At 53.1% G+C, this 26,206-nt stretch overlaps 1 protein-coding gene across 5 annotated transcripts in view; it reads left to right on the plus strand.

The window, feature by feature from the left end:
- The window catches only part of WHRN (whirlin), a 95,968-nt gene that overhangs the window by 60,751 nt on the left and 9,011 nt on the right, over positions 1-26,206 (plus strand). For 2 of the 5 annotated variants that reach the window (XM_025888707.2, XM_025888708.2), the window contains exons 4-8: positions 14,182-14,384; positions 15,375-15,411; positions 16,629-16,841; positions 17,602-17,811; positions 20,255-20,287. In XM_025888707.2, coding sequence (XP_025744492.2) covers positions 14,182-14,384; positions 15,375-15,411; positions 16,629-16,841; positions 17,602-17,811; positions 20,255-20,287 — 696 coding nt within the window. The remainder of the gene's footprint in view (positions 1-14,181; positions 14,385-15,374; positions 15,412-16,628; positions 16,842-17,601; positions 17,812-20,254; positions 20,288-26,206) is intronic. The other 3 variants (XM_025888709.2, XM_025888710.2, XM_025888711.2) reach the window with 2 other exon arrangements.

The raw sequence follows: 26,206 nt of genomic DNA on the forward strand, positions 1-26,206 counted from the left end.
CATGAAAAAGTGCTCAACATCGCTCGGCATCAGGGAAATCCAAATCAAAACCTCCATGAGATACCACCTCACCAGTCAGAATGGCTAAAATTAACAAGTCAGGGAACGACAGATGTTGGCAGGGATGTGGAGAAAGGGGAACCCTCCTACACTGTTGGTGGGAATGCAAGCTGGTGCAACCACTGTGGAAAACAGTGTGGAGGTTCCTCAAACAGTTGAAATTAGAGCTACCATTCGATCCAGCAATTGTACTGGGTATTTACCACAAAGATATAAATGTAGGGATCCGAAGGGGTACGTGCACCCCAATGTTTATAGCAGCAATGTCCACAATAGCCAAACTATGGAAAGAGCCAAGATGTCCATCGACAGATGAATGGATAAAGAAGAGGTGGTATATATACACAATAGAATATTATGCAGCCATCAAAAGGAATGAGATCTTGCCGTTTGCAACGACGTGGATGGAACTGGAGGGTCTTATGCTTAGTGAAATAAGTCAATCAGAGAAAGACATGTATCATATGACCTCACTGATATGAGGAATTCTTAATCTCAGGAAACAAACTGAGGGTTACTGGAGTGGTTGGGGTGGGAGGGATGGGGTGGCTGGGTGATAGACATTGGGGAGGGTATGTGCTACGGTGAGCGCTGTGAATTGTGCAAGACTGTTGAATCACAGATCTGTACTTCTGAAACAAATAACGCAACATATTTTAAGAAAAAAGAAAAAGAAGAAGATAACAGGAGAGGAAGAATGAAGGGGAGTAAGTTAGAGGGGGAGACGAACCATGAGAGATGATGGACTCTGAAAAACAAACTGAGGGTTCTAGAGGGGAGGAGGGTAGGGGGATGGGTTAGCCTGGTGATGGGTATTAAAGAGGGCACATTCTGCATGGAGCACTGGGTGTTATGAACAAACAATGAATCATGGAACACTACATCAAAAACTAATGATGTAATATATGGTGATTAACATAACAATAAAAAAAAGATTCTTCCATGTCAGGAAGACCTTTGCAGAACAGTAGGCACAGAGTGATGTTTACAGGATCTCGTTTTTGGTTTTTTTAGGAGAAGGGAAACATATTCATCGATCCCCAGTTACATAGATGGAGAGAAGTCCTGGGAGAATGCACAAGACACTGTCATTGATGATTACTTTTTAGTCTCAGTCTGAAGGCCTGAGATGGGGTTTTAAGGGTAGGGGGCTTTAGGGAGCATAATTTGTACAGTTTTTATATACCTCTCCCCCGCCTTTTTTTTTTTTTTTACTGTTTGTTTCCACTATGTGTTTTATATTGGTTTTGTAATTTTTAAAAAGTTTCATTGGAAAAAATTGAAAATATTCTACAACACTGTTCTTTATGGTTTTATGCTCTCACTGTATAGATATGCCATATGGTATTTTACGGATTCCTAGACATTTAGGAGGGAGTCGAAATTACTGTTATTATTTTTGGTAATTTTTTTGTTTTGCGTGGCCACGATGACTTTCTTGGGGTTAATTCCTAGACGTAAAGCTGCAAAAGTTTCGCACCATTTGGTCAAATATTTCTTAGCGAGTTTGAACCCAAGGTGCCTCCAGCTGGCAAAATGCCAGAAGCCCTGTTAACCCTTCCTCACCCAACTGGGATGCTAGGAACCTCTTTAGTGTTCAGTTTTCTTTGGCTGATGGCCTGCCGTGTTTCGAGCACCATCCGTGTAGTAGGCAGAATAAAGGGCCCCAGGGATGTCTACATCCTAATCCCCAGAGCCTGTGACTTTGTTGGGTTAATGACAAAGGGGAATTAAGACTGTCCATCAGCTGACCTCCAGATAGAAGCCGGAGGGATCCTGATTATCCAGATGGGCCCAATGGAGTCACAAGCGTTCTTAAAAGTTGGGGAGGAAATCAGAAGAGAGAACCAGAGAGATGGCCGTGGCAGGAGGACTAGGCTGGAAGAGGCTGGCTCTGGAGATGGAGGAATGGGGCCACCAGCCAAGGAATGGGTTTTTTTTTCACCTATAATTTGTATAGGAAACGAATACGGTGCATACTGTGTCCCTGGCAGCCAGCATCGTGTTGGCCCTTAGGAGTTGCTTGGTTCCCGTCCAGATGGTTCAGTGTTTACTCATTTGCCCAATCTTACAAGACACAAAAGTGGTCTTAGCCTTCCCACCATGTGTGCCCCTGTGCAAAGCAAACTTCCTAGGTGGAGTTTCTGCTATGTTTGCAGTTCCTTTTGTCTCTAAACTGAGGGCTTATAGGCAAAGGACTGTGTTACTTGGGTGATTTCTTTTTCTTTTTTTTTTTTTTAAGATTTTATTTATTTGAGAGAGAGAGCACGAGCAGGGGAGAAGGGCAGAGGGAGCGGGAGAAGCAGACGCCCCACTGAGCAGGGAGCCTGATTCGGGACTTGATCCCAGGACCCCGGGGATCATGACCTGAGCTGAAGGCAGACGCTTAACCACCTGAGTCACCCAGGCGCCCCTGTTTTTCTTCTGCTGCTGGGTTCTGTTATCCGTTCGACATGGGTTCATTTGTTTCTGCTGGCATTCAGTAGGGTTTCCCCCATCTTTGCTGATTTAATTTTACTTCTTGAGTAACTGAAACATCAAAGCTATACCCAAAGAGGTATACTCAGAGTGCCGCTTCTCCCCCCCACTTCCTTCCTACCTGCTCCCACCCGCTCCTGGGAGGTCACTAACTCAACCAGGCTGTGTTCTGTCCTGTGTCTTTGTGCAAGAATAGGCAGATACCTACATACGCCCTTTCTTATCCGAAAGGTAGGATGCTACAGAGCTTCTTTTGCACTTAAGTTTTTCTGGAATTGCTTGTCCTGGCAATCCCTGCCTGTCAGTGCCCAGAAATCTCTGTCATTCTTTTCCGTGGTGCATAACCTCCCCACCCCGCCCCCACCCCATGCGGCTGCACCTGTGCCTCATCCAGACACACCCTGTACCCGCACTTAGGCTGTTCTCAGTATTTTCCGATGACAACGCTGCAAGAATAACTACGCACAGATGCATTTTCTTACTTTTGGAAGTGTATCTTCAGGGTAAATTTCTAGAAGTGGGATTTCTGGGTCACATGGTAAATACATCGCTAGTTTGTTGACTGGTGCTCAGTTGCACTCCGTGAGTGTTGCTCCACAGGCTTCCCCAGAGCTCACCAGACAGGTGCTGTCAGGTTTTTAACTGTTTTCCAGTCCGATAAAGGAGAGATGGTGTTTTGTGGGGTTTTTTTTAAGATTTTTATTTTATTTATTTATTTGACCGCGAGAGAGGTCAGGGGGAGCGGCAGGCAGAGGGAGAAGGAAAAGCAAGCTCCCCACGGAGCAGGGAGCCCGATGCGGGGCTCAATCCCAGGACCCTGGGACCATGGCCTGAGCCGAAGGCAGATGCTTAACTGACTGAGCCACCCAGGTGCCCGCAAGAGATGGTATCTTGATGTAGCTTTGTCTTGCAGTTTTCTTTATAAGTGATGTTAAACATCTTTTTTACATAGGACTAAGGACCACTTTTAATATCTGTAACTTGTTCATGTCTTTCATTATCCTTTTGCGATCAGAGTTTTGGATTTTTCCCCCTAAAATTTAAGAATTCTTTATATATTAGGGCTAATTAGCCCTTTATCTGTGATCTATATTACATAATGTTTTTTTCTCCCTGGTTGTCATTTTCTTTTGACTTTGTTTTTGAAGCATTTTTTCAGTGTGAAAGTGTTTTTTTTTAATCATCATTTGGCTTAATTATCAATCCTTTTTTGTGTGAAATCTGAGTTCTCTTTAGAAAACTTCTCCTTAATCCCAAAATAGAGCGGATTGTACCCATTTTTTCCCCCTCTAATACCCCTAAGTACATTTTTCCCTTTAGAGCTCTAATCTATTTGGCATTTATTCTTGTGTAGGGTATGAGATACAGATTCAGTTTTATCTCTTTCTCAATGGCGACATAGTTATCCCTGTACTACGTATTAAAAGACCCAGCTTTGCCACGGAGATTTGCAATGTCACTTTTATCATATACTCCATCCCATGTGTCCGTGGGACTATTTCTGGTCTGTTCTCCTGTCTGTTTCTCTACTAATGAGTCCGTGCCCCACCATCTGAATTATAGAGGCTTAGAGCAGACTTTAGTATCTGGCACGTCTTCTCGTAGCTGTTCTGTATCAGGGTTTTCATAGCCATTTTTGCATTTTGATTTTTTTTTTTTACTGTAAAAATGAATAGACTCATCTTTAGAGCAATTTCAGATTAACAGAAAGACCGAGCAGAAAGTACGGAGTTCCCGTATGCGTCTCCCCCCCCCCACCCCCAGCCCTTCCCACAACCAGTCCCCCTAATATTAACATCTTAGGTGTGGCACACTTATTACCATGCTGAGCCAGTATTGATGCGTTGCTATTTAAATTCCTAGTTTGCTTTAGGGTGCACTCTTGGCGTTGTACACATTTTAGGGGGTTTTAACAAAGGTCTGATGTTACGCATCCACTATCAGAGTCTCATACCAGAAGAGTTCCACTGCCCGGAAAATCCCCCGTGCTTCCCTTATCATTCCTCCCTCCTTCTCTCGACCCCTGGCAACTCTGATCTTTATTCTGTCTCCATAGTTTGCCTTTTCTGGAATGTTCTAGAGTTGGAATGTACAGTGCGTAGCCTTTTCACACGTAGTTATACTCACTGAAGATTCCTGCAGGCTTATTTTTTCACATGGACTTTTATATCAGCTTACCCAACAAAAGCTTGTTGGTGTCTTCATTGGGATAATATTCAACTTTCAGCTGAGTGAGAACTGACATCCTAGGGATGCTGAATCCTTTCCAGGAACAGGAGAATTTTTTTTCTCTCTGTCAAGCTCATTTTGAGTGTTTCAAGTTCTCATCACCTAGGTGTTGCAAGCTTATTGTTATGTTCGTTTTTAATATCTCCTCTCTTCTGTTGATACTATAAACGGGGCTTCTCCTGCCGGCACATCTCTCTGGCTGGTCACTGCCCATGTGTGCGAAGGCTGTGGGCTTGAACCGGATAACTCTGATTCTTGCAGGTCTGCAGAGCGGCCCGAAGCAGGTGTTGGGGCTGGGTCCTGGGAGCCCTTGGGCCTGTGACATCTCAAGTCCTCACCCCGTGTTCTTTCTTCCAAAATGAGGGACTGAATAAGTGTGCACCATTTCCCGGAGTGTAATTCCAACAGAAACCAAGTTGTGATTGGTGTTTTTACCTCTTTGCCTTCCATTTGATTGAAAAAAAAAAATGGACGTTCTTTCCCTGCTGCAGGGTACAGGGCCGGCTGCAAGCACCCAGCTCCCTACATGCCCTGGCCTTGTCAAACTCAACCTGTACAGAAATGGGAAATGTCTCCTGCCTGCCTGCAGAAACCGGAAAGGGCAAGGGGACAAGCCTGCTTGTGTGTATGTTGCTCATCGTTCACCGAACTGTTTACTCCTTTGTTCCCTGAGGCTGTCAGGCATTTATTGGATGCCTCTCACATGCCATGCAAGGCAGATGCAGCTCACAGGCCCTGAACTCAATGCTTACAGCTCAGCATGACCTCAAGCCATGGGGTAAGAGTTGTGGGGCATGCCGCCTGGCTCTCTCGGTGGGGACCAGATATACCTGCCTTGGGAGGGGGTGGTCAAAGAAGGCTTCCTGGGGGAAGTGTTAGTTAAGCTGAGATCTGAAGGTTGAATAGGAGTTATCCAGGTAGGGAATGGAGGGAAAAATCTTTTGGGCAGAGAAACAGCACATGCAAAGGCCCTGAGGTGGCCAGAGGCTCTCTCTGTTCATAGAACTAAGAGATAACAAGTGCAGATGGATCAGAAAATGCTGGGGCAGAGAAGTGTGAGATGGATTAGCCAGGTAAGACCCCTCTCAGGCTAGGTAAAGGATCTTGGAAGGCAGTGAGGAGTTTTAAGGAAGGTATGACAAGATTAGATTTGCAGTTTAAATTGATCTCTTTGTGGGCACCTGGGTGGCTCGGTTGGTTAAGCGTCTGCCTTCCACTCAGGTCATGATCCCAGGGTCCTGGGATCGAGTCCCACATTGAGCTCCCTGCTCCATGCGGAGTCTGCTTCTCCCTCTCCCCCACCCCTCGGCTCATGTTCTCTCTCTATCTCACTTTCTCTCAAATAAATACAGTCTTGAAAAAAAATATAATTTAAATGATCCCTTTGCTACATAGGGAGGTATATTAGTTAGGGTTCTCCAGAGAAACAGAACCAATAGGAGAAAGAGAGAGAGGTAGGTAGGTAGGTAGGTAGATAGAGATGAAATTTATTATAGGAGTTGACCCATGTGATTCTGGCGACAGAGAAGTCCTACCATCTGCCATCTGCAAGCTGGAGACCCAGGAAATCTGGTGGTGTAATTCAGTCCAAGTCTAAAGGCCTGAACCAGGGGAGTCGATTATGTAAGTCCAAGTCTGAAGGCTCAAAAATCAGAGGCTGGTGATGTAAATCTTGGTCTGAGTCCTAAGGCCTGAGAACCAGCAGCTCCGCCTTCCAGGGGCAGGAGAAGTTCGCTATCTCCACTTCAGCAGAGAGTGGATTCAGCCTTCCTATGCCTTCTTGTTCTCCTCAGGCCCTCAGTGGATTGGAGGCTCTTGCCCACATTGTTGAGGGCAACCTTCATTATTACAAAGCCGACCAATTCAGATGCTAATCTTTTCCTGAACACCCTCCCAGACACACCCAGAAAGAATGATTTCCCAGCTATGTGGGCATCTGTTAGCCCAGTCAAGCTGACACATAAAATTACCCAATTACCCATCAGAGGGGAGTGTGTTGGAGAGGATGCTGAGGGTGGGAGCAGGGAGGCGGGTTAGCAGCCATGACAGTGGTCCAGGCCAGGGTCTTTGGTGGCCAGGATCTGGGCGCAGGAGTGGAGATGGAGGGGAGTGAATGGATTAGAGAATATTTGGAAGGGGAAGATGATGGGCCTAGTAGGTTTGGAGGTTTGGGGATTGAGCAATGGGATGGGAGCCCTGGAGGAGGTCAGCACCAGCATGGAAAGCTGTCCTGTTCAATATGGCAGCCGCCACGCTCACGTGCCTATGGAAATGAAGCTAGTGTGAGGAGAGAAATGCCTTTTTAATTTTATGTAAATTCTACATTCAATTAATTTAAATTTAAATGACAGTGGTTACTATATCAGACAGTACAGATAGAGAATATTGGCATTACTGCAGGAAGTTCTTTTGGACAGCGCTGGTTTCAAATGCCTTTAAGTATCTCAGTGGAAATGTTAGGTGGACAAATGAAAGTCTAGGGCTCAGAATAGCAGCTGGGCTGGGTTCAAATCCTACTGTGCAGCTTGCTTGCTGGGTGTCCTTGGACAAGTGACCTCACCTCCCCAAGTCTCACTGCCCTTATCTAGAAAATAGGATATTCCATTCCATGCCTTGTGTGGTGCTGCGTAAGCCTAGAGCTCAGTTGTGGGAGGAGCTGGCCCTGAGAGGCACTCAGTGGGGGTGGATACCTGGTACTCCCCCTGGGTCTGACCTTTGTAGTTGCTCTGATGTGTTTACTTGGACGAAAGAACTCCGGAGTGGCTTCTCCACCCTAGCTCTGACTTTGATGCAGAGTAGGACCTTGTGCAGGTCCTTTCTCCTTTCTGGCCTCAGTTTTCCCACTGGTGATGTGGCCGTTAGAGCAGCCCCTCCCTGAGGGCTGGCCCACGTCCCGAAGAGAGTAAGCAAGTGCTTGTCAACAGCAGCTGAGCTAGTGTCCAAAGAAGCACCAGAAGCGGGGGCGGGGGGGGGACCTACCGGAAGTCAGCGTACATCGGCTTTGCCAGTTCCATCCGTGGTATTTCTGGTGGGGTCCTGCCTTGGGAGAGCGCTAACCAGAGGCTGGTGTGAAGAGCCCACCCCTGGCCCGGCCCGGCCCGTTCCCCCAGCTTGCTTCAGGAGCCTTCTTACCATTTATCACGGTCCTTTTTTTTCTTAATATGGGCAAGGTTTACTGACTTCTGAACTGTTGGGAAAAACTAGTGTTGTCTCATTAAAACTGCATTGCTCACTTGTACCCAAAAAACCCCCCAAAAGCCTATTAAAGTTTTATACCTGACATGGAAGACTATTAAAGATTCATAATTGCAATAAAATCCTTTAGTAGAATTTGAATTTTCATGGTGGTAATGCTACAATCAGGGGGCTCCTCGTTTGAAGCTACAAAAGCCATTTCAGTAAAGGCTGGGGAAGGTGGTGAAGAAGGCCCTGAAAGTGCTTCCATGGGGGGGGAGGTCCTTGCCCAGTGGCTGGCATTGGGGTGCGCGTCCCGAGAGGATGGTCTCCCAGCTCAGTGCGCGGATCAAGTTGTTGGCAGGTTTCTCTTCTGACTGACTCTGGGAAGGGAGCTCAGAGCTCCTGCCATCCTGCCATGGGTTCTTTTGGCTTATTTGTTTTCAGTTCCCTTCCCCAAGCAGGAACAGAGCACCTACTGTGTGCATGCCATGAAGCCCAGGGCTGAGAGAGGGAAGACAGAAGGATAGGCTGGTCTTTCTTAAAGGAGCTGTGACTGGCTCGAGCAGGGGCTTTGCAGGCTGAGAGAACGAGGGCTAAATCCCAGCTCTGGTCGCTTCACTTCCTGGCCTCAGTCTCCTCATCTGTAAAATGGGGTAACAGTATGTACCTCGTAGATGTGGTCAAAATGTGACTCAGTGGAAGCTGAAGGCAGGGCCCAGGGAGGAGGCAGGTGAAAAGATAGGGTATAGTTTTGAGAGTCTCAGAGGAGGGGGTCACTTCAGCCATGTTAAGCATGGTTTCTCAAAAATGCAGCTAACATTTATTGAGCACTTACTGGATGCTCTAGATACTCTTTTCCCTGCTTTATATGTGTCCATTCAGTAAATGTTCATTGAGCACCTACTGTGTGCCAGATGCTGTTTTAGGTGCTCGGGCTACAATGGAGAGTTTATTAAGTCATTCAATCCTGAAACCCACGAGGGTAGGCACTGATGCTGTCCGCATTTTCCAGGGAAGGTAACTGAAGCACAGAGAGAGGGTAGGGCACTTACCCAAGGTCACACAGCTGGGCTTAGACCCAGCGGGCCGACTCCTCTGTCTGTTCTCCTGACCACACACCTCATGCCCTGTCACTTATAGCATGCCCTGTGTCATTCTATAGCACTTGGTGGCCTTATCCCTGTTTTGAAGGAAGAAATACTTAGAACAGTGAACTTGTTTTCCTTGGGTCTTTCAGGGAGGAAGAGGGGACCACCCATCAAGGTGGGTCACTCCCAAGCCTGCCAAGCACTTTGTGCTGCTCCAAGGGGCCTCCCCCTCGGGGCTCCTGTACCCGCCTCAGGCCCAGAGGGCGTGAACTCCTGCTTCCTGGTGGTTGGCCAAGTTCAGGGGAAACCAGTGTCCTGACCTTGTTGAGGTCTCTTTGTGCCCTCCTCAGAGTGTCCCACATCTGAGTCTGTCACTTGATGGGCTGTGGATGATGGAGGAGTCTTTCCTCTCCCTTAAAGTAAAGGGCGTTCCTGTGGTCCGCCCCCAGCTCCTCCATCAGTGGTGATAAATAGGATGCCCATGGTGACAAATAAAATAAAGCCACCTTTATTCGTTTATCCTTCTGTGTTCTCCCCATCGGCATCCTGTTTGCAAGCTGAGCAATATTAGACACTCGATCACACCGCATCTGTCTCTTCTTTCTGCGGGGGGTCGTGTCCTGCTGAGCTCTGGGTGGCGTGGGTGTCTTCTTGCTCAGCTAGCCTCAGAGGCTGGGCTTTGCCGTGGCCTTGCTCTGTGGCCCTAGACACATCCCCGTGCGGTCTGGGCCTCAGTCTCCCCATCTGTAGGAGACTTTGGAAGACCCTGGTGGTCATAGCTTCTTTGCCTTCCTACTTGTTGCCTTGTTTATGCACATTGTCTAACTCAGGGCTAGCTTCAGAGAAAGGAACAAACACATCGAACTCTTCGTCTTGGGGGGAAAGAGCCCAATCAAGGCCTGTGAACATTGCCATCTCCAGCTTCACATTGCCCAGACCCAGGGAAAGGGGCAGGTGGGAGGTGGGGAGGATGGGCATCTCCCTTGCCTTCACCATTTACTGAATGTCTCCTGTGAGCCAGCATATGCCGGGATAAAGGTGGCAACAGCACAAAGGGTTGTGCAAACAGCTGGGCTCAAATGCTGGCTCTGTTTTTCCCATCCTGTGTGACCTTGAGCAAGTCGCTTGACATCTCGCAACCAGTCCCCTCCATTTGGAAGGGAAGCAAATGAAAAGCTGTCAGAAGCCTCTCATGTGCCTGTGGTCCCATTGGATTCTCGTGGCTTCCTGGGCTTTGCTGGTAGCATCGAGCCCATTTTACAGAGAGAACACTGAGACTCAGAGTGTGCTCAAGAGCAGTGCAGGGCCACACCACTACTATTTCATGGTTGCCTGGCTTCGGAACCGGGGGGCTTCTTTCTGCTGCACCGTAGGGACAGGACTCCACAACCCTGCGGGCCACACGGGGCTCTGAGCAGCCGGGGAGACACCGGGCTTGTTTGAAGGGACTTGTGGACTCTCAGTGGCGGTGAGCATGCAGACCCCTGTTCCAGCAAGCAGGGGAGAGGACCGGACTCGGAGACGCGGGAACATCTCAGACCAAGTCCGATGCTGTGGGCAGCTGCGTGGGGGCCTGAAGCCAGCCCTGTCTGGAACCTGTGGGTTACCGTTTTAAAACAGACGCTGGAAGAAGAAGAAAGACAGAAGACTGGAAGGAGACTGAGAAGACGGGCGCATGTACCCCAATTCGGGGGCGTTCCCAAGCGTGACTCCCGTTGCACGCCTGTTCCGCAGGTGGGCTGCACACGAACCCCACAAATGCAGTAGAGATGTATTTATGCAGCAGGCGTGAAGGGAAACTATGAGGAGCACAGCAGCCTTGGGACTTCAGGGCCGTTAATGTTGAGCACGGGGCTGGAGTAAGTGCCGTGTGGGAAATTCACGCGATTGCGTAAATGACAGGTGCCCGGCTCCGGGCCAGGGAGAAGAACTGGAGTTTGGAAACCACTGTGCTAAATCAGTGCCCCCCCTCCAAAAAACCCATTGCCCCCCATGGTTACTGACACCGCACCCCAGGGTTGTCAGATTTAGGCAATCAGAATACAGGATGTCCTTTTTAAGTTCCAGATAAACAACGGATACTTATTTTAGTGTACCCACGTGCCGTGTGGTATTTGAGATGTTCCCCGCCAAGCCTCTCCAGAGGGCCAGGTGGATGCTGGTGGAATTGGGTTGTCCATCCCCTGGCTTTCCCCCGCCTCCCCAGCCCCTAGGACCTGGAGGAGAGGCTCACGCCCGAAAGGATGCCCTGGCAGATCGGGTCTCTCAGATGCTAGTTCCTTTAATTAAACCGCGGGGATGGAAATAAAATGTGTGGAGAAGATTAAAATTGATTCCCTTAGCTTAACAAAAGCCAAAGCTCTTGAGAGAGATACTTAAGGAAGCGGAGCCCTTGAGCAGACGGGGAGTGCTGGCTGGGCTACAACCCGGAGCTGTGGGGGCCGCAGGGTGGGGGTGGCGGAGCGGGCTCGTGCCGGGCAGAGGGCAGGGGTGGAGGCCGTGTTGTGATGTGGTGCAAGGGGGCCCGGCAGGAGGTACCCTCCACCCTCAGCGAGGCCCACGTGCCCACGGAAGTTCTCCCGTGTCCCCGCCCTGCTGCTCCACACCGGGGAAAGCCAACCCGGAGAGAGGCCAGGACAGGGGCTGCAGAGGCAAAGATGAGAAGTGGCAAAGTCCATACCTCCATGCATAAGCGCTTATGGGGCCCTGGCTGTGTGTCAGGCCCGGAACCAGGGGGTTGGGCCTCGTCTCAGGCTCTTCCCAAGGAGACCAGCTGGGGCCGCCGAAGTTCCCAGGAGCCTGGGTTCTCAACAAGGGAGCTCAAAGAGGCAGAAGGAGACAGAATTGTGGGTATTGCTGGTAGCACTGGGAAACAGATGCCGATGACTGGAGACATTTGGAGGAGGAAAATCCTGGGCCAGCACCCCATTTTTACACCTGAGGAAACTGAGGCACAAAAGCTTTTGGGGGGTTCACTTGAGCGCACATGGCACAGAAGTAGCAGAGTCAGGATTTGAACGCAGGTCTGATGTCTTTGAAACCCTTACCCTCCTGAATTGTTGCAGGGAGCGGGGGTGTCACTGAGGTTTTGAAGCAGGAAAGGAGGTCATGTAAACAAAAAGTTGAGGGAAAGTTAATCAGGTGCCAGGTCTGAGGCCGGTTTAGAAGTTAATGCAAGGAGGAGATGCTCTCTCAGGAACCTCCGTGTGAGGAGGAGGAGACCCAGGTTGGGGGGGGTCACTGGGGGTGGAGGGAGGCGAAGATTGGGTGAGACCTGTTGAAGGGTTACCGGGGGAATCAAGACAGAGTTGATGATGGGGCGAGTTTTCAGATGTGGGTGCTGCGGGCAGGGCTAGGGAGCGATGGCAGGATAATGGCTTTGAACATGCTGGGTTTGAAGCGATGCCATGTGTTCCCCAGGCAGAGCTCCTGATGACAGCTCAGTAGGAGAAAGCAAGAGGGCCTTGGGGCCATGCTGACCTGGGTCTGTCTCCTGGCTGTCCTCTTCACTGGCTCTGTGACCGTGAACTATTTACTTAACCTCTCTGAACCTCCGTTTTCTCTCTGGTGGAGTGGGGAGCAAGGATACCTCCCTTGCAGGATGTTGCGGATATCCAATAAGAAAAAAATATATGTAAAGGGATGAACAAGGTACTTGGCACACAGCGTCACGTAAAAGGTGGCTTGAAGTTTGGGGCCCCAGGCTGGTGTCATGTTCTGGTCCCCACTGGGCTGCAGCAGAGATGGTCCTGGTGCAAGGAACAGGCGTCTGACTTTTCATTCATGTGAGGGATTTTTGTTGAATTCCCACTGTGTGCCAGGCCCTGGAGACGCAGTGTGGGAAAACCCAATTACAGCACAAATTGGAGCCCACTCTTGAGTACAGGTGGCATGAGAGCGGAGCGGGGCTGTCTTGCCCAGCACGGCATCTTGGCACACAGCCAGGCACCTGCTAGGTGTGCAGTAAATGTCGCACAGGCTCATGGAGGCAAAGATGCAGCGGGACTTCTCAGAGCACATCCACGCTGGTGCAGAGGGGAGACGCAAAGTCTGAGTTTGCATCTGCTTTCTGTACTGGAAACTCCCCCACCTGCAGGCGAGGCCTTAAAGGAAAGACGGGAAAGTGGGGACCAGGGTTCTGATTCTCCATCTCATCAACACATCTTCTTTTATCTTCTCTTTCTTCCAAATTCCTCCGTGGCTCACTTTTTCCAAGTTCTGCTTTGAAAAATGCTGGGAAAACCCCCTGGGGGTTGACCGTGAGCCATCAGCAGGCTGGGAGGCTGGGGAGAAGGAAAAGCAGGCAGGGACGATCGGCATTATGAGGCCGCCCTGCAAGGGCAGGGCCGTGGTGGGGAACAGCCCTGGGCAGCCCCTTCCCGGCCGCGGGCTTAGCGCCCTCTCCAGGAAGAGCAAGGAAGAGAAGCAGTGGACCCTCGGAGTGGAACCGCGATGGGAGTCTGTCAGAGGCCCCATCTCACTCTGAGGCATCGTCCTTCCAGCCTCTTGGAATTCTGTCACCGGTTTATTTTTATGGGAAGGCTACTTTTTCCCTTTTATTTTTTAATCCTTTCCCTAAAAAAAAAAAAAAGTGTTTTTACATAACAAAATAAAACTGCCTACCTGTTGCAAGAATCCAGGCGATATGTTATTGCTTTAATGGGAGGCTAGTTTTCTCACTTATTGCTTCTTTCTTGAGTGAACTAAAATGTTGTTTGTATTTTAAGGAAATATGTGCATACTTGAGATAAAAATTTCAACCCTGTAGAAGGGTAAAAGGGAAATAATGGAAGCATGCCTTCACATCTCTCACCTCGCCCTCCGCCCTCTGCCACCCTTAAGCAGGCCTCTGAGGTCGCTGTTGTCGCCTAGATAAGGGGACCCTTGGGGAATCTTGTCGGAGACACCTCTCTAAACCACTGCTAGGTTGAGGGGAGGTGGCCCTTTTTAGTAACAGGAGCATGAGCTCAGGTTCCGGATTGGAAGGCTGGCTCCACCATTGACTTGCTGTGTGACCCTCAGGCATCCACATAAGCTCTCTGAGCCTCAGTGACCTCCTGGGCAGGATGGGATCAGGGCTCTGAAGCCCCGGGCTTGAGTCGGTGTCCTGCAAGCAGCCCAGGTGACTGTGTCGTTTGGTGGTCGGCAGGTTGGGGACCAGATTCTGGAGGTGAACGGGCGGAGCTTTCTCAACATCCTGCACGACGAGGCCGTCAAGCTGCTCAAGTCTTCTCGGCACCTCATCCTGACGGTGAAGGACGTCGGGAGGCTGCCCCACGCCCGCACCACTGTGGACGAGACCAAGTGGATTGCCAGTTCCCGGATTGGGGACACCAGCACGAACTCGGCAGGGTCTGACTGCACTCTTCACTCTGATCTGTAACAATCCTGAGAGCCTGGGGTCCCCATCCCAGGGTCCTTTGCAGTTGTGGGCATGACCTTGGGCACATCCCGTCTCCTCTCCTGGCCGGTTTCCCGTGGAAAGCCGAACTGCATCATCGCACTCTCTCGTTCTTTATTTATCTCGGGCAAATCGCTCAACTTAATCTCGGGCCCTTAGTTGCTTTGTCTGAAAAGTGGGGGTCATCACCCATGCCCCCATCCAACTCTGGGAATGAGGACCCTGTGAGTTACCTGAGGAAAAGGGTCTTGGAAGTCATAAAGTGACTATAGTTGGTGATGGCTACATAGTTGCTGATAGTGTCACGTGTTGCCTTTGGATTTCCAACAGGAGTCTCAGCCTGGCTGGTGGCCTCCCAGGCCAGATCCACCCACAGCATCTCTCTCCCTTCCTTTCCTCCTTCTCTCCTGCCTCCCTTCCTTTTCGCCAGCGCAGTATCATAAATTAGTTAGCTACCAACATTTTAAAAAGCATCAGGTTTCCCATGAAAAAAAAAAAAAACTCTATTTCTGGCTGCTTCTTTAAAATAAGGAGTTCTGGTGGCTTGAGCGCATGTTTTTTCATGAGATTAGGCTGGAACTGAGCTGCACCTGCGAGTTGCCTCTCTGGGTCTCCAGTTTGCCCCTGTCTTCCCCCCCTCCCTAGGGTTGGCCCGACCCTGAGGCCATGGGTTATTGTCTCCCGTCCTTGTGTTACCTGCCTGGTCCTGTAGGGTTGGAAACGAGTCAGGAGTCCACCTTGCACCGGTTGAGAAGCGCTGCCCACAGGGTCGATTGGGAGGTCAGAGCTGCTCAGCTATCCAGGGGGTCACGTCCCCTTGAGCAGTCCCAGCAGGTGGAGGCCAGGGCTCTCTCCTCCCGCTCCAAATCAGCCTCTCGCTTGCTTGTGCCTGTCCTAACTGCTCAGTCAGGCAGCTGAACACATTTTGTCTTTCTCCATAGGTTTCCTGGGGATCTTCCCACAGAAGGGACAAACAAGGTAGGGTGCTCCCCATCCATGGCTATCTTTGGCTTCTTCGTGCATCCCTTGGTGGGGGAGGGGTTGCTCCAGGCCTGGCAGGGTGTGCAGCCATCCACATGCATGCTCTCATTTCATCTGGGCAGTCCGCTGACTGTCCGTCCATCCTCCAATCCGCACACGTCTGTGAGCGCCACCAGGTTCTGGGCGACACCCCAGGCCCCAGGGAGGATGGCGCTGAACAGAACCAATCAGATCCCTGCCCTCACAGAGATTATACCAAGTGAAGGAGACACACAGAAAAATAAACCTGCCCATATACCTGATCACAGAAGATGTTTGGTGCCATCGGGCCAGGTGCTGGCTGGCCATGAGAGAGAGGAACAGATGGGACATCTGATTTAGGCGGGGTGAGAGGCAGAGGGGAGGGCGAAGGCTCTCTGAGTTGGTGACACAATGCTTGGGCTGTGCACTGAATGTTAAATAGAAGTAGCCACATTGGAGTCTGGTGCAGGGGCAGAACAAGATGGTCTAGTCGGAGGGCGCAGCCCGTGCCAGAGCCCCGCGGTGGCAAGGAGAGCACAAGGGGGTGTAGTGAGCGAGCAGGAGGTGGGAACAGAGTGACACCAAGCCCGGTCACTGGATCACACGGGGCTCTGTGGGCCGCCTAAGAGGTTTGGCTTCTAACTCAAAATAGTGGGATACCATGGAAGGGCTTAAGCAGGGGAGCAAGACGAGGAGATGTCTGTTTTTACAAGATCATCTCCCCAGCTCTGCGTAGGTGATGGGGGAGACAGAGGAGATAAGAGGGGACACCGATGGCATCTTAGCCACAGCTCTGGATGATGCCAGGGGCAGTGGCGGGGAGGGGAAGGGGCTGTAGGCACATCTGCGCTCTATCTCGGAAGTCAAGTTGACATCATCCCCGATTTACCGAGGGAGCTCCTGAAACCCGGAGAATAAATTGGAAACCATAATAAAACCGCTCAACTCTGAACAGTTACAGCATCTGATGAGATGACATGGACCAGTGCTGTGTAGGGCATGAAGCCCTTTGCAACCGCACGAGGCTGCACAGTCTTGAGAACGGACCTGTAACGTCTCCCGCGGGTGCACCGTGTAGGCCGAGGCCACAGAGGACCGCCCCCCCGCCCCCGCACTGTGGTCACTGGCGTGGCCTGGCCACGTGGCCCCAGAGCTGTCCAGAATTCCCAGCCCCCTGTCTTCCTGTCTTTCAGCTGGGATTCTACAAGGGGCCAGTGGGCTCCCAGGTGACCCTGAGCAGCCTGGGGAACCAGACACGCCTGCTGCTGGAGGAGAAGGCGCGCCACCTGCTGACCGAACAGGAGCGCGCCACCATGGCCTACTACCTGGAGGAGTACCGCGGCGGCAGCATCTCTGTGGCGGCCCTCGTCATGGCCCTGTTTGAGCTGCTCAACACCCACGCCAAGGTGACCGGAGCCCCTCCTCCGGCAAGGCAGCGGCTCCCGAGGGCTCTGCCTCCTCCCTGCCTCCCTCTGTCCCCCACTCCTTTCCTGAGAACCGGCAAAGAAATCAGGCGGAAACGGCCCTGGGCAGAGACTAGTGACCGAGGTGGCCCCTTGTCCCAGGGAAGGCAGCCCACAGACTCCTGGAGAAATAGTCAGTTAAAGTCCTTTGTGATGCAGGCCCCAACGAAGTAGCTGTTGATGCTGAGCATACATTTAGAATCATCTGGATTGCTCTTCAAAAGCAATGCCCGGGCCCTGCCCCCGGCTGGTTAACTCCACACACATCTGTGGATGGGAGCCTGCCCCAAGCCCCCAGGTGCTGCCAGCTTTGAGAACCCCGCTCTAGAGGAGGTCTGGGGTCCAGAAGCTGCATAAAGGAAGACGTGATTAAACCCCCTGGGGAGTGGTTGCGTGTGGGGAGGTTTAACAGACGAAACGCGATTTGGAGAGAAGTAGGGAAGGGCGTTCCAGGTGGGAGGGACAGCCGCGGGCTTCCTGGCGTGTTGTGCGTGCTTGCTAAGATGCCAGTGAGGTGAGAGGGAAGCCGGTGGCAGATGAGGCTGGCCCAGCGTCCAGGCCGTGGTGCTTGGACTTCTCCTAGGACAGTGGGGAGGCACAGCGGGTTAAGGAGGGAGAGGCCAGGGCTCAAATTTGCACACGGGTCATTTGGAGTAGCAGGGGGATGGGTCCCCCTGAGTGTCCTGTCTGTCCCCATCCCCAGTTCTCGCTCCTGTCTGAGGTGAGAGGCGCCATCTCCCCCCAAGACCTGGACCACTTTGACCACCTGGTGCTGAGACGGGAGATAGAGTCCATGAAGGCACGGCAGCCCCTGGGCCCCAGGGCCGGGGACACGTACTCCATGGTCTCCTACAGCGACACGGGCTCATCCACAGGCAGCCATGGCACCTCCACCACCGTGAGCTCGGCCAGGGTGAGCTGCCCCTGCCTCATCCCTGGCTTGATGGCCAGGGGGGTGGGGCGTCCAGATCGTGGCTTTGCAGTGAGATGGATCTAGGTGTGACTCTCAGCCCCACCCCTTACCAGCTCTGTTCCTGGCCTTTCTGAGCTTCAGATTCTTCCCTTAGAAAAACCCCATCAGCCTTGCAGGCCTGATGTGTGCCCAGCAAGGCACTGGGAGACAGCTAGTGACCAAGACAGATGTGGCCCTGCCTCTTGGGCTCGCAGTCTGCCGGGGAGGGGTGGTGGAGGGGGGAGTGGGGGGGGGGGGGCAGGCTCAGGGAGAAGGGTGAAAACACAGGTAATGAGGACAAAAGAAAACATAGTTAACAGTCCGTAGCAGGATCCCACCAGAAACCATGGCCGCGCCTTCATGGGGGTCATTGTGATGGGCTCTTAGCCGAGACACACCCTCTTGTCTTTGGAGCCCACCCTGACTTTCTCCCAACCTCACCAGCCTCCCCACGCGGTCCATCCTGTTTTGCCCCCTGGATTCTCAGAGGCTCATTAACCCCAGGAGACCTTTGCAAGGAAGGAGCAAAGGAAATGCCTTGCTGCTTGGTATGGGAACCGGTTATCCCCGTCCGTGTGGCAGGAAGAGCCGGGGCTGGAGGTCAGGAGAGCTGGCGTGGCTCATGCTCTCCTTTCCTGTCTTTAGATCACTCATCACCACTCTCCTGTGGAAAGGGCGGGGGAAAGCCGCATTTCTCAAGCCCTGCTGCTCCCAGATGCTGAATTGGGCGATCTTACAGGTGGAATCTCAGTAGACTTGGGACAGATACAGTTAGTCGTCCTGCGGGAGGAGCAGAGCTCCGGGGCTGTGGTGACGTCCACGGTTGTAGGCTGGTGGTTAGTGGGCACAGATGAGTCGCGACCAGCAGGAGACAGCCTTGGGGCAGCGCCCTTTCCTTTGCCGTCTGCTTTGCTTTCTTCTTAGCTCTGGGATCTGAGTTTCTGGGGCACTTCTATGCCTCTGCCTTCCACCCCTACCATTCTGAGTCACCTTCCTCCCCAGGAGTCCTTGTCACCGCCTGGGGTGTGGGGGGCGGGCAGCTGCCAGGCAGTCCTCTAGGGCTCTGGCTGTGGCTGCAATAGAGGCAATGTCATGCTTCGGGACGAGCAGGTCACTTCTGGGGCAGGGAAGAGGGCGTTCCCCACCTGAGGCTGCGTGTTTGGCTCTGTGCACATGCTCTGATGTGGCACGCAGGTGGTGAGCTGACTTGGGTTGCAGGGACCTGGCCCAAAGGGGTCAGTTCTCTCTGGGCCCGGCTCCACTGAGATTGGCCTTGGTAATGCCCATGTGGGGCTTCAGGAGCCATGAGCCACTACTCTGAGACCTGGGGGATTGCAGGTCCCTTTAGAATCGGGGATGAGAGATCCAGTTGGGGGGATGGGGTGTGTTTTAGCCTGGGAGGCAGGACCTTTAGGTTTAACCCCTGGCTTCTCTGGGCCTCAGTTTCCCCATGAGTAGAATGGCCCACAGTCTTTGCCTGAGGCTCTGATGGCAGTCAGGGTAATGATTATGTCCAGACCAGCGCCCGTCTGCCGTGACCTTGCCCAGCCCAGGGGTCTCCCCCAAACCCGAGAAGTGCTGGCCCCCACCAGTCTCGGCCCTATGCCTCACTGGTCAGTGCCTCAGTTTCCCCACTTGCACTTGGGCAGCGATGCTGCTATGCCCAGCTTGTTGGGAGAATTAAATGAGGAGTAACCTGCCTATTGGCACCAGCATTCCAGAAATACCGTCCAGACCCTGAGGGCAGGTGAAGCCTCTGCTCTCACTGACTTCCCCGAACCTGGCTGGAGAAAACGCCCTTGAGGATTTGCAGCCGGGGCCTTGCAGACACTCGGAGGCTTCTGGAAAGCACTGGGTTGAGGCTCTGCTACCCTCCTTCACTCTTTTCCTGCCTCTAGCACCCTCACACGCACAGTCTGGGGCTCCACCCCTCAGACTCAGAGCTTCGCTGCCGGCATAAGGCTTGGGCCTCTCTGTAATGCAGGTTTTCTCTCACCCAGTCTTCTGAACAAGGTCCTCCTTCAGGCTCTGCCTTCCATTAGCAGGTGTGACCTTGGACAAGTCACTTCTCTTCCCCGGGCCTCCATTTTTCCATCTGCCAAATGGGAGTGACGATCCCAGCCGCGCCTGCTGGCAAGACCCAGGCTTTCCTTCAAGGAGGCAGTTATCATGAAGGACGGCTAGTTGTGGCAACAAGACCTTTACTTCATCCCTCCTTTATGCTCGCCCCAAGCGTCTAGAGGAAACAGAAAAGGGATCTTAGAGAATTGTGTTCATTTTGCCTTTCTCTGTGTGTGTGCATGCGTGCATGTTTGGCAGAGGGGGTGGCTGTTACGCCCACCCCATCCCTAATATTTATTCAATGTATTTTTCTTTTTGCCTTTTGCCCGCCCTTCCTCCCCAGGAGCGGCTGCTGTGGCTTATAGACCTGATGGAGGTACCGTCCTTCCTGCCGGGCAGGGCCGTGGGAGTCCGTTGGCCGGGGTGGCGGTAGGGGGCCGTGGCCTTCCTGCCACCCACTTATGTCTGCGCCTAGCCCTGGTGGGAACTGGGATGCTTCTTGGTGCTCACTGTCTCTCCTGTTGGCCAGTCCATCAGGTTTCCTCAGCTGCGCTTAACCCCCAGCCCTGCCACTTCCTTGCTGTGTGACCGCGGAAAGGGATTTTACCTCTCTCAGCTCAGTTTTAGGATCTGTAAGATGAAGCTGTTGAGAGACCTCTTGTCTTTTCATAAGCTATAAACACTGTCTGGAGTGTTCTCTTTCCCACTTCACGTGGCCTGGCTGTCTCCTACGTGTGCATCAACCCTACGCTCATATGCCACCCCTTCCCAGAAGGCTTCCCTGATTCTCTGACTTCCCTATGCTCCTCTAGCCCCCTGGGTGTCCCATTGTCCTGACTCTTGTCTCATTATATTCTAATAATGTGTACCAGCCTGGCTGGCTACTTCCCCCTGTCCACAGCATCGATTGTGTCTAGAGGCACCAATGACCCTCCAGTCCCTAGTGTCTGGCCCAGAGCCTGGCCCATAGGAACAACTGGGGCCTTTCTTAATAATCATCGTTGTCGGCGTTTGTCGAGAGTTCTTCGTGCCATTTTGATAATGCTTTCCAGTTGTATCTTCTTTGACTTTCCCAGTAGCTAGGAGTGGCAGGTACCGCCACTATCCCCACTGCACGGAGAAGAAAACCAAAGTCAGAGAGAGAAGCGACTTGGTCCAGGTCACTCAACTAGTGAGTGGTGGAGTCAGGATTCGGTGTTTATCTGCTCACCACCAAGTGCCAGGCACTGGTCTGCGACCCCAGCACGTGTCCGTGAGCTTTCACTGCAATGATGCTGGACCCCCAAATCTGGATGGACAATAACCCAAAGCATTTCTTTCTTGTGACCCAAATCTTGTCCCTCATGGAGCTCACCTGCTTTCCTGTCTCTGTTCAAACGCCTGTCACCTGGCTCTCACCTCTTCTTGGGTTTGTTTTCCCTGGTGAACAGGAGGGACCGGGGACCAGGCAGGGACCACGTCTTTCTCCCATCTGTATGCCCAGTGCCTGCCCAGGCTCCGGAAGTGAGTTGGGGCCCAGGAAGTGTGGAGCAGAAACTGAAATGAATCCGCCCGCCCTGGCTACTCAGGATTATCTTCTAACATCCCAGCCTTCTAACAGTCTACCTCCTACATGGTAGGAGAATGTCCTTTGCTCTGGCGTTCGGACCGGCAGAGCGGCAGGCAGCTGGCTCACGTGATCCAGATGCCCCAGACGGTGGCCCCAAATGGAGCCAGTTTCCATTTAGCCCAAATTCTGCGGGCCACGCTGTGCAGTTAGAAATTGCAGTTGTTAAACGTCGCTCATTCTGCAGCCGTTTTCCCTTAAACCAGACAAAATCGATCAGAGGAGATCAGATGCAGCCTTCTGCCATTGACAAATTGTGTTTCTTTTCTATTTGTCTAAAGAGAGCCAGCCCTGGGAATTTTTCCTGCCTCCAAACAATGTCATTCCCCTCCCATTTGGATGTCAGCCGGGAGAGCTTAGCAGAAGCAAGGTCTGCCTGCCATTTCTTGAGTTCTTCATGTGGTACAAGCCAGCCGGGGGCAGAGGGGCTTAAGTGCACAGGCTGGGGAGTCCCGCAGACCGGGGCTGGCTCTCCCCAGGTGCTAGCCATGTCACCTTGGGCAGGTGACTGAAGCTTTTGGAGCCTCAGTTTCCACATCTTTACACTAGCCGATAAGACCAGTCATCTGTGGATTGTTGTGAAAATTCAGTGAGCTCGGGAGTGGACTTGCAGGCGTGGAGTACTTGGGAGCCTATTCTTCTGATACTCTAAAGGCTGGCATAGGGCGCTGCAGAGGATTGTGGGGGAAAGGGGGTTGTAGAGGCCAAGGCCAGCCTTGTAACTACGAAGCAGGTGCCGTTGAGGTCAGGGGTGGCAGCTGGGACGGCCCCACCTTCACCTCAGCCCCTTTCCACCTGGAATTGAGAGGTTTCACTCCAAGCCTCTCGTGTGTCTGGAAAGGGGCTCCCTGGGCCCACCAAAGGATGCTGGGCCCGGGCCCTGCCTCTAGAAGCCTTACTGTCCCTGTCCCCAGGCTGTAAGGTGAGAAGTGGGTGCTGGCCCAGCATGGCTGTCAGCGCTTTGCTCCCCTATGGCCTCTACGCTTTCCTCCTCATCTGAGGAGGAAAAAATCTGCAGCGAAAGGAGGGTGGAGAAACTCAGGCCTGCCTCAGGCCCTTCCGGCTGCAGCGACCCCTAGTGAAGGTAGCTCTTCCCAGAAACAGGGAGCAGACGATCAGAGGACCTTTTCCCACCTCCTGTGCTGTGACTGGATGGGTTTAGAGAGTCCTTTGCTGGGTGAGCCCTCCCGCAGTGGGGGAGCAGGAAGGAGCCCAACTGTTGACTCATTCATCAGCCAGTCCTGTGACAAGCACTCACTGAGCACCCCAACCACCCCCACCCCTCATCCCGGGCTCTGAGATGACTGCACCTGCTGCCAGGAAGCTTAGCAAGTCCTGTCGGGGGGGCAGCCTCAGATCAAATCACCTACATAATTCACGCCCTGAGAAGTGGGTCGAGGACTCGGGCCCTGACCAACGCAGGCCGTCAGGGAGGAGATGCTTGAGCTGAGATCTGAAGTCATTGGCATCAACCGGGCAATCCACAAGGCAAGGAGCTGAGGGGGGCAGATCGGCATATGCAAAGGCCCTGAGCTCAAGGTTTGTGGACCCTGGAAGGAACTGTGGGAGGTCAGGAGGGCCAGAATGCCAGGGGTGAAAGGGAGAGGGTGCGGGTTTAGTAGCAGGAGGCACCGGGGACTCGGGCATTAATCCTGAAACCGTGGAATGCCACTGAGGGTCTTCAGGCAGGAAGTGACATGATCTTGTCTGCATCTTTTAAGATGCTTCCCCTGTGTGTGGAGAGAGCTCAGGGGCGCGGGTGGATGGGGTGACTCGGCGGGGCCACTGCCGCGGTCCGGGCATGCAGGTCTGTCGTCGGGCAGACTGGCCCTGCAGCCCCTGTCCCGGGAAGCTGCTTGGTGCCCAGATTGGGGCACAGCACGGCTGGAGTTCATTTTTCTGCTTGAGTAGAACAGCCCATTCCCCCCTAAGAGGCTTCGGCACGAGCGCCCCACATCCTCAGAACCATATAAATTCCTCAGAGGCTTCGGTGAGCCTCGGGGTGTCTGAAATAAGCAGCAGTCCTCCCCGCCAGCCCTTTGCGGCGCATCTGCCTCCCCGTGTGGGGATTTGGGGGAGTGCTGGAAGCTGTTTCCGGCAAAGGGAACCAAGTCCCGGGAGGCCAGCCAGCCCTGCTCCTCCGGAGCCTGCACTCTCCGTGTTAATAAAACAGGGGTCAGACTAGGCATTGACCTAAGATGGGGGTCTTTACCTTTCCTGTGCCGTGAACCCCCTCTGGCAGGCTGGCAAGCCCTGGCACCCCTTCTCAAAAGAACAGTCTTAAGTGTTTAAAAGAAAATACATAAGGGTTACCAAAAAAACCCCAAATCGTATAACAGAACGCCGTTTTCGGAATACCAAGCCGACTGGAAACCGGGCGCTTCCTGACGAGCCCGCACGGTGGCAAGGTCTGGCTGGGTCAGCGAGGCTGTTCCTGTGAAGCCGGGCTGAGCCCAAGTGGGGTTTGGTGGCATCCGCCGCAGCCGGGATGTGATGGGAAAGACCTGGGACTTCAGCCGGCGACCGTGTTTCCAGCGCTGCCGATTCTGCCGGGCGGTGTCGCCTCCGTTTATAAGGAAGGAAATGTCACGTATGGGCTGGAGGTTCACGAAAAGAGGGGGGCAGTGTTTTCCCTCAGCTGGGTTCTTGGGTCACGGCAGTCCCCCCTGGAGCCCTGCTCTCCTGCGCCTGTCCTGAGACGGCCCTTCCAGCCCTGACCTGGAGATTCTGGGTCATGCGCTCCGTCCACTGAAGGAAGTCCTTTTCCTGAGACCACTGGGAGGGAGGCGCACGGGGGCAGAAGGTAGCGCAGTCTGTCTGCGCCGCACAGGCCTACGAGGGACTTCTGTGCTTTGGTGAGCAAATATGATGGCAGGAGCGGACAGCGGGTAGAAGTGCCCAGAGCCAGCCAGGAGCCGGGGCAGTTCCCATGGTCTCGGCCACGCCAGCGAGTGTGGGTTCAGCCCTCTGTTTGGGGACCCTCTCTCTCCTGGTCCACCCCTCTGCCCTTCCCTGGGAGCTTCCAGACTTCCGGCCCCGCCCCCGGGCTTGGGGAGCCCGGGAGCAGGGGCCCCCCTGTCTCCACTAGCGTGGCCGTCAGCCCAGGGTCTGGCTCCACGATCCTCTGGGTCCCAGCCCTGTCCCCTTCTCTCCAGGCAGCCCCACTGCCCCCTCCCCCCAGGGATGCCAGGACTCTGGCTCTGCCTAGCTGCTCCCCTCCCCTGCCTGGGCCTTCCTGGGGTGATGGTTCTGTCCCCCAGCTCTAGCTCTTTCCTCTTTCCTCCCTATCTCCCCCTCCTGTCTTCCTTCTCTCACTCGCACGCCCCTCTCTGCTTTCCCCTCCTCTGTCCCTCCACCTGGCCTCGGGCAGAGATCTCAGCCCCGTAATGACCTTCCAGGAACTTCTGTGACTCAGGGTCTCCATTTCCCATCTACAGAGGGGGGAGGCCCCCTAGCGTCAGGCCTCTGGTGCATTTAGGGGCAGAGTTGGAGGGGAGCCTGTTGTCCTGACATCAGAGTAAAGAAGCCAGAAGAACAAAGAGCTGAAAATAGCACCTTTATATAAGAGCCTTCCCTGTGTAATGAGGGGATGAAGGAGGAGATACCAGGGAATTGGGCTGGAGCAGGGGGGAAGGACGAGGAGGGCCTCGTTTTGCTGAGGTGACATCTGGACCAGCAATCACCTGGAAGCATCACCGCTTCCAGAATCACGAGTCCCCCTGGCAGAGGTCAGCATGGGTGGCTGCCCTCCATCATTTCATTTTATTTTGGCCCCATAGTTCCCTCAGACCAGACTCCTGCGATATCCAGGCCCAGACTGGGCCAGCTCAGACAAAAAGAAGTTTTTTTTCTCTGAGAGGAAGGGAATTTTCTGAACCATCACTGATTTGAGGAGGAAGGAGATGGAGGGAGCAGCTGGTCCTGAGGGCGTCCTGGCTCTTGTGGCAAGCAGTCTGAATAACAGAGTCAGACCTTGAATACGGCTCTGCTTCCCGCCTCATCCTTGCTGTGTGACCTTGGGCAGGTGGCCTTCCCTTTCTGAGCCTCAGTGACCTCAGCTGTAGAACGGATGAAGGGCCCCCTCTAGCAGGACTAATTGAGCCACTGAGTCTAAACCCTCAGCCAGTCTCTGGCCTCAGTGAGTGAAGGAAGAGGGGTGCCCCAAGCAGCCAGCTTGTGTGTGTGTTGAGGGAGTGCGCTATGAGGAGGCCAGGATGCACAGGCTGGCTCCTGCATGAGCTCTGACCTTGATCCTCCTCTCGAAGCCTGTTCCTCGAGCGTTTCTGCTGACGCATCCCCAGGGTTCTTAGCCTGCTGTCTGTAGCTATTTCAGATGCACAAGGAACATGGCTCGGGGACTTGGGGCTCCTGAGCGTCTGGATCTGGCAGATGGAGTCTGGCAGGGCCGGGCTCTGACCCGTCTGCTGTTTGCTCCACTTCAGGCCTTCCTCCCAGGGCTGGATATTTATCCCCGCCCCTCCCTCCTCACCCTCCAGACTTTCCATCCCTGCCTTCTGAGTTGGCTCCAGGATGCTATTAATAGCAAGGACGGGCTGAGGCCAGGGGCCAGTGATGGCTATATCGTTTCGGGTCAGCAAGGGGCTGACTCCCAGGGCCTTCTGGTTCCTACGATATCGGGGCCCTATCTAATTCTGGGGTCAGGGTAGTGCTGCACAGGCTTTGGGGCCA

The sequence above is a fragment of the Callorhinus ursinus genome, unplaced genomic scaffold, assembly GCF_003265705.2.
Source record: "Callorhinus ursinus isolate GAN/ISIS: 27379988/994484 unplaced genomic scaffold, GSC_fseal_2.0 scaffold24, whole genome shotgun sequence".
Lineage (NCBI taxonomy): Eukaryota > Metazoa > Chordata > Mammalia > Carnivora > Otariidae > Callorhinus > Callorhinus ursinus.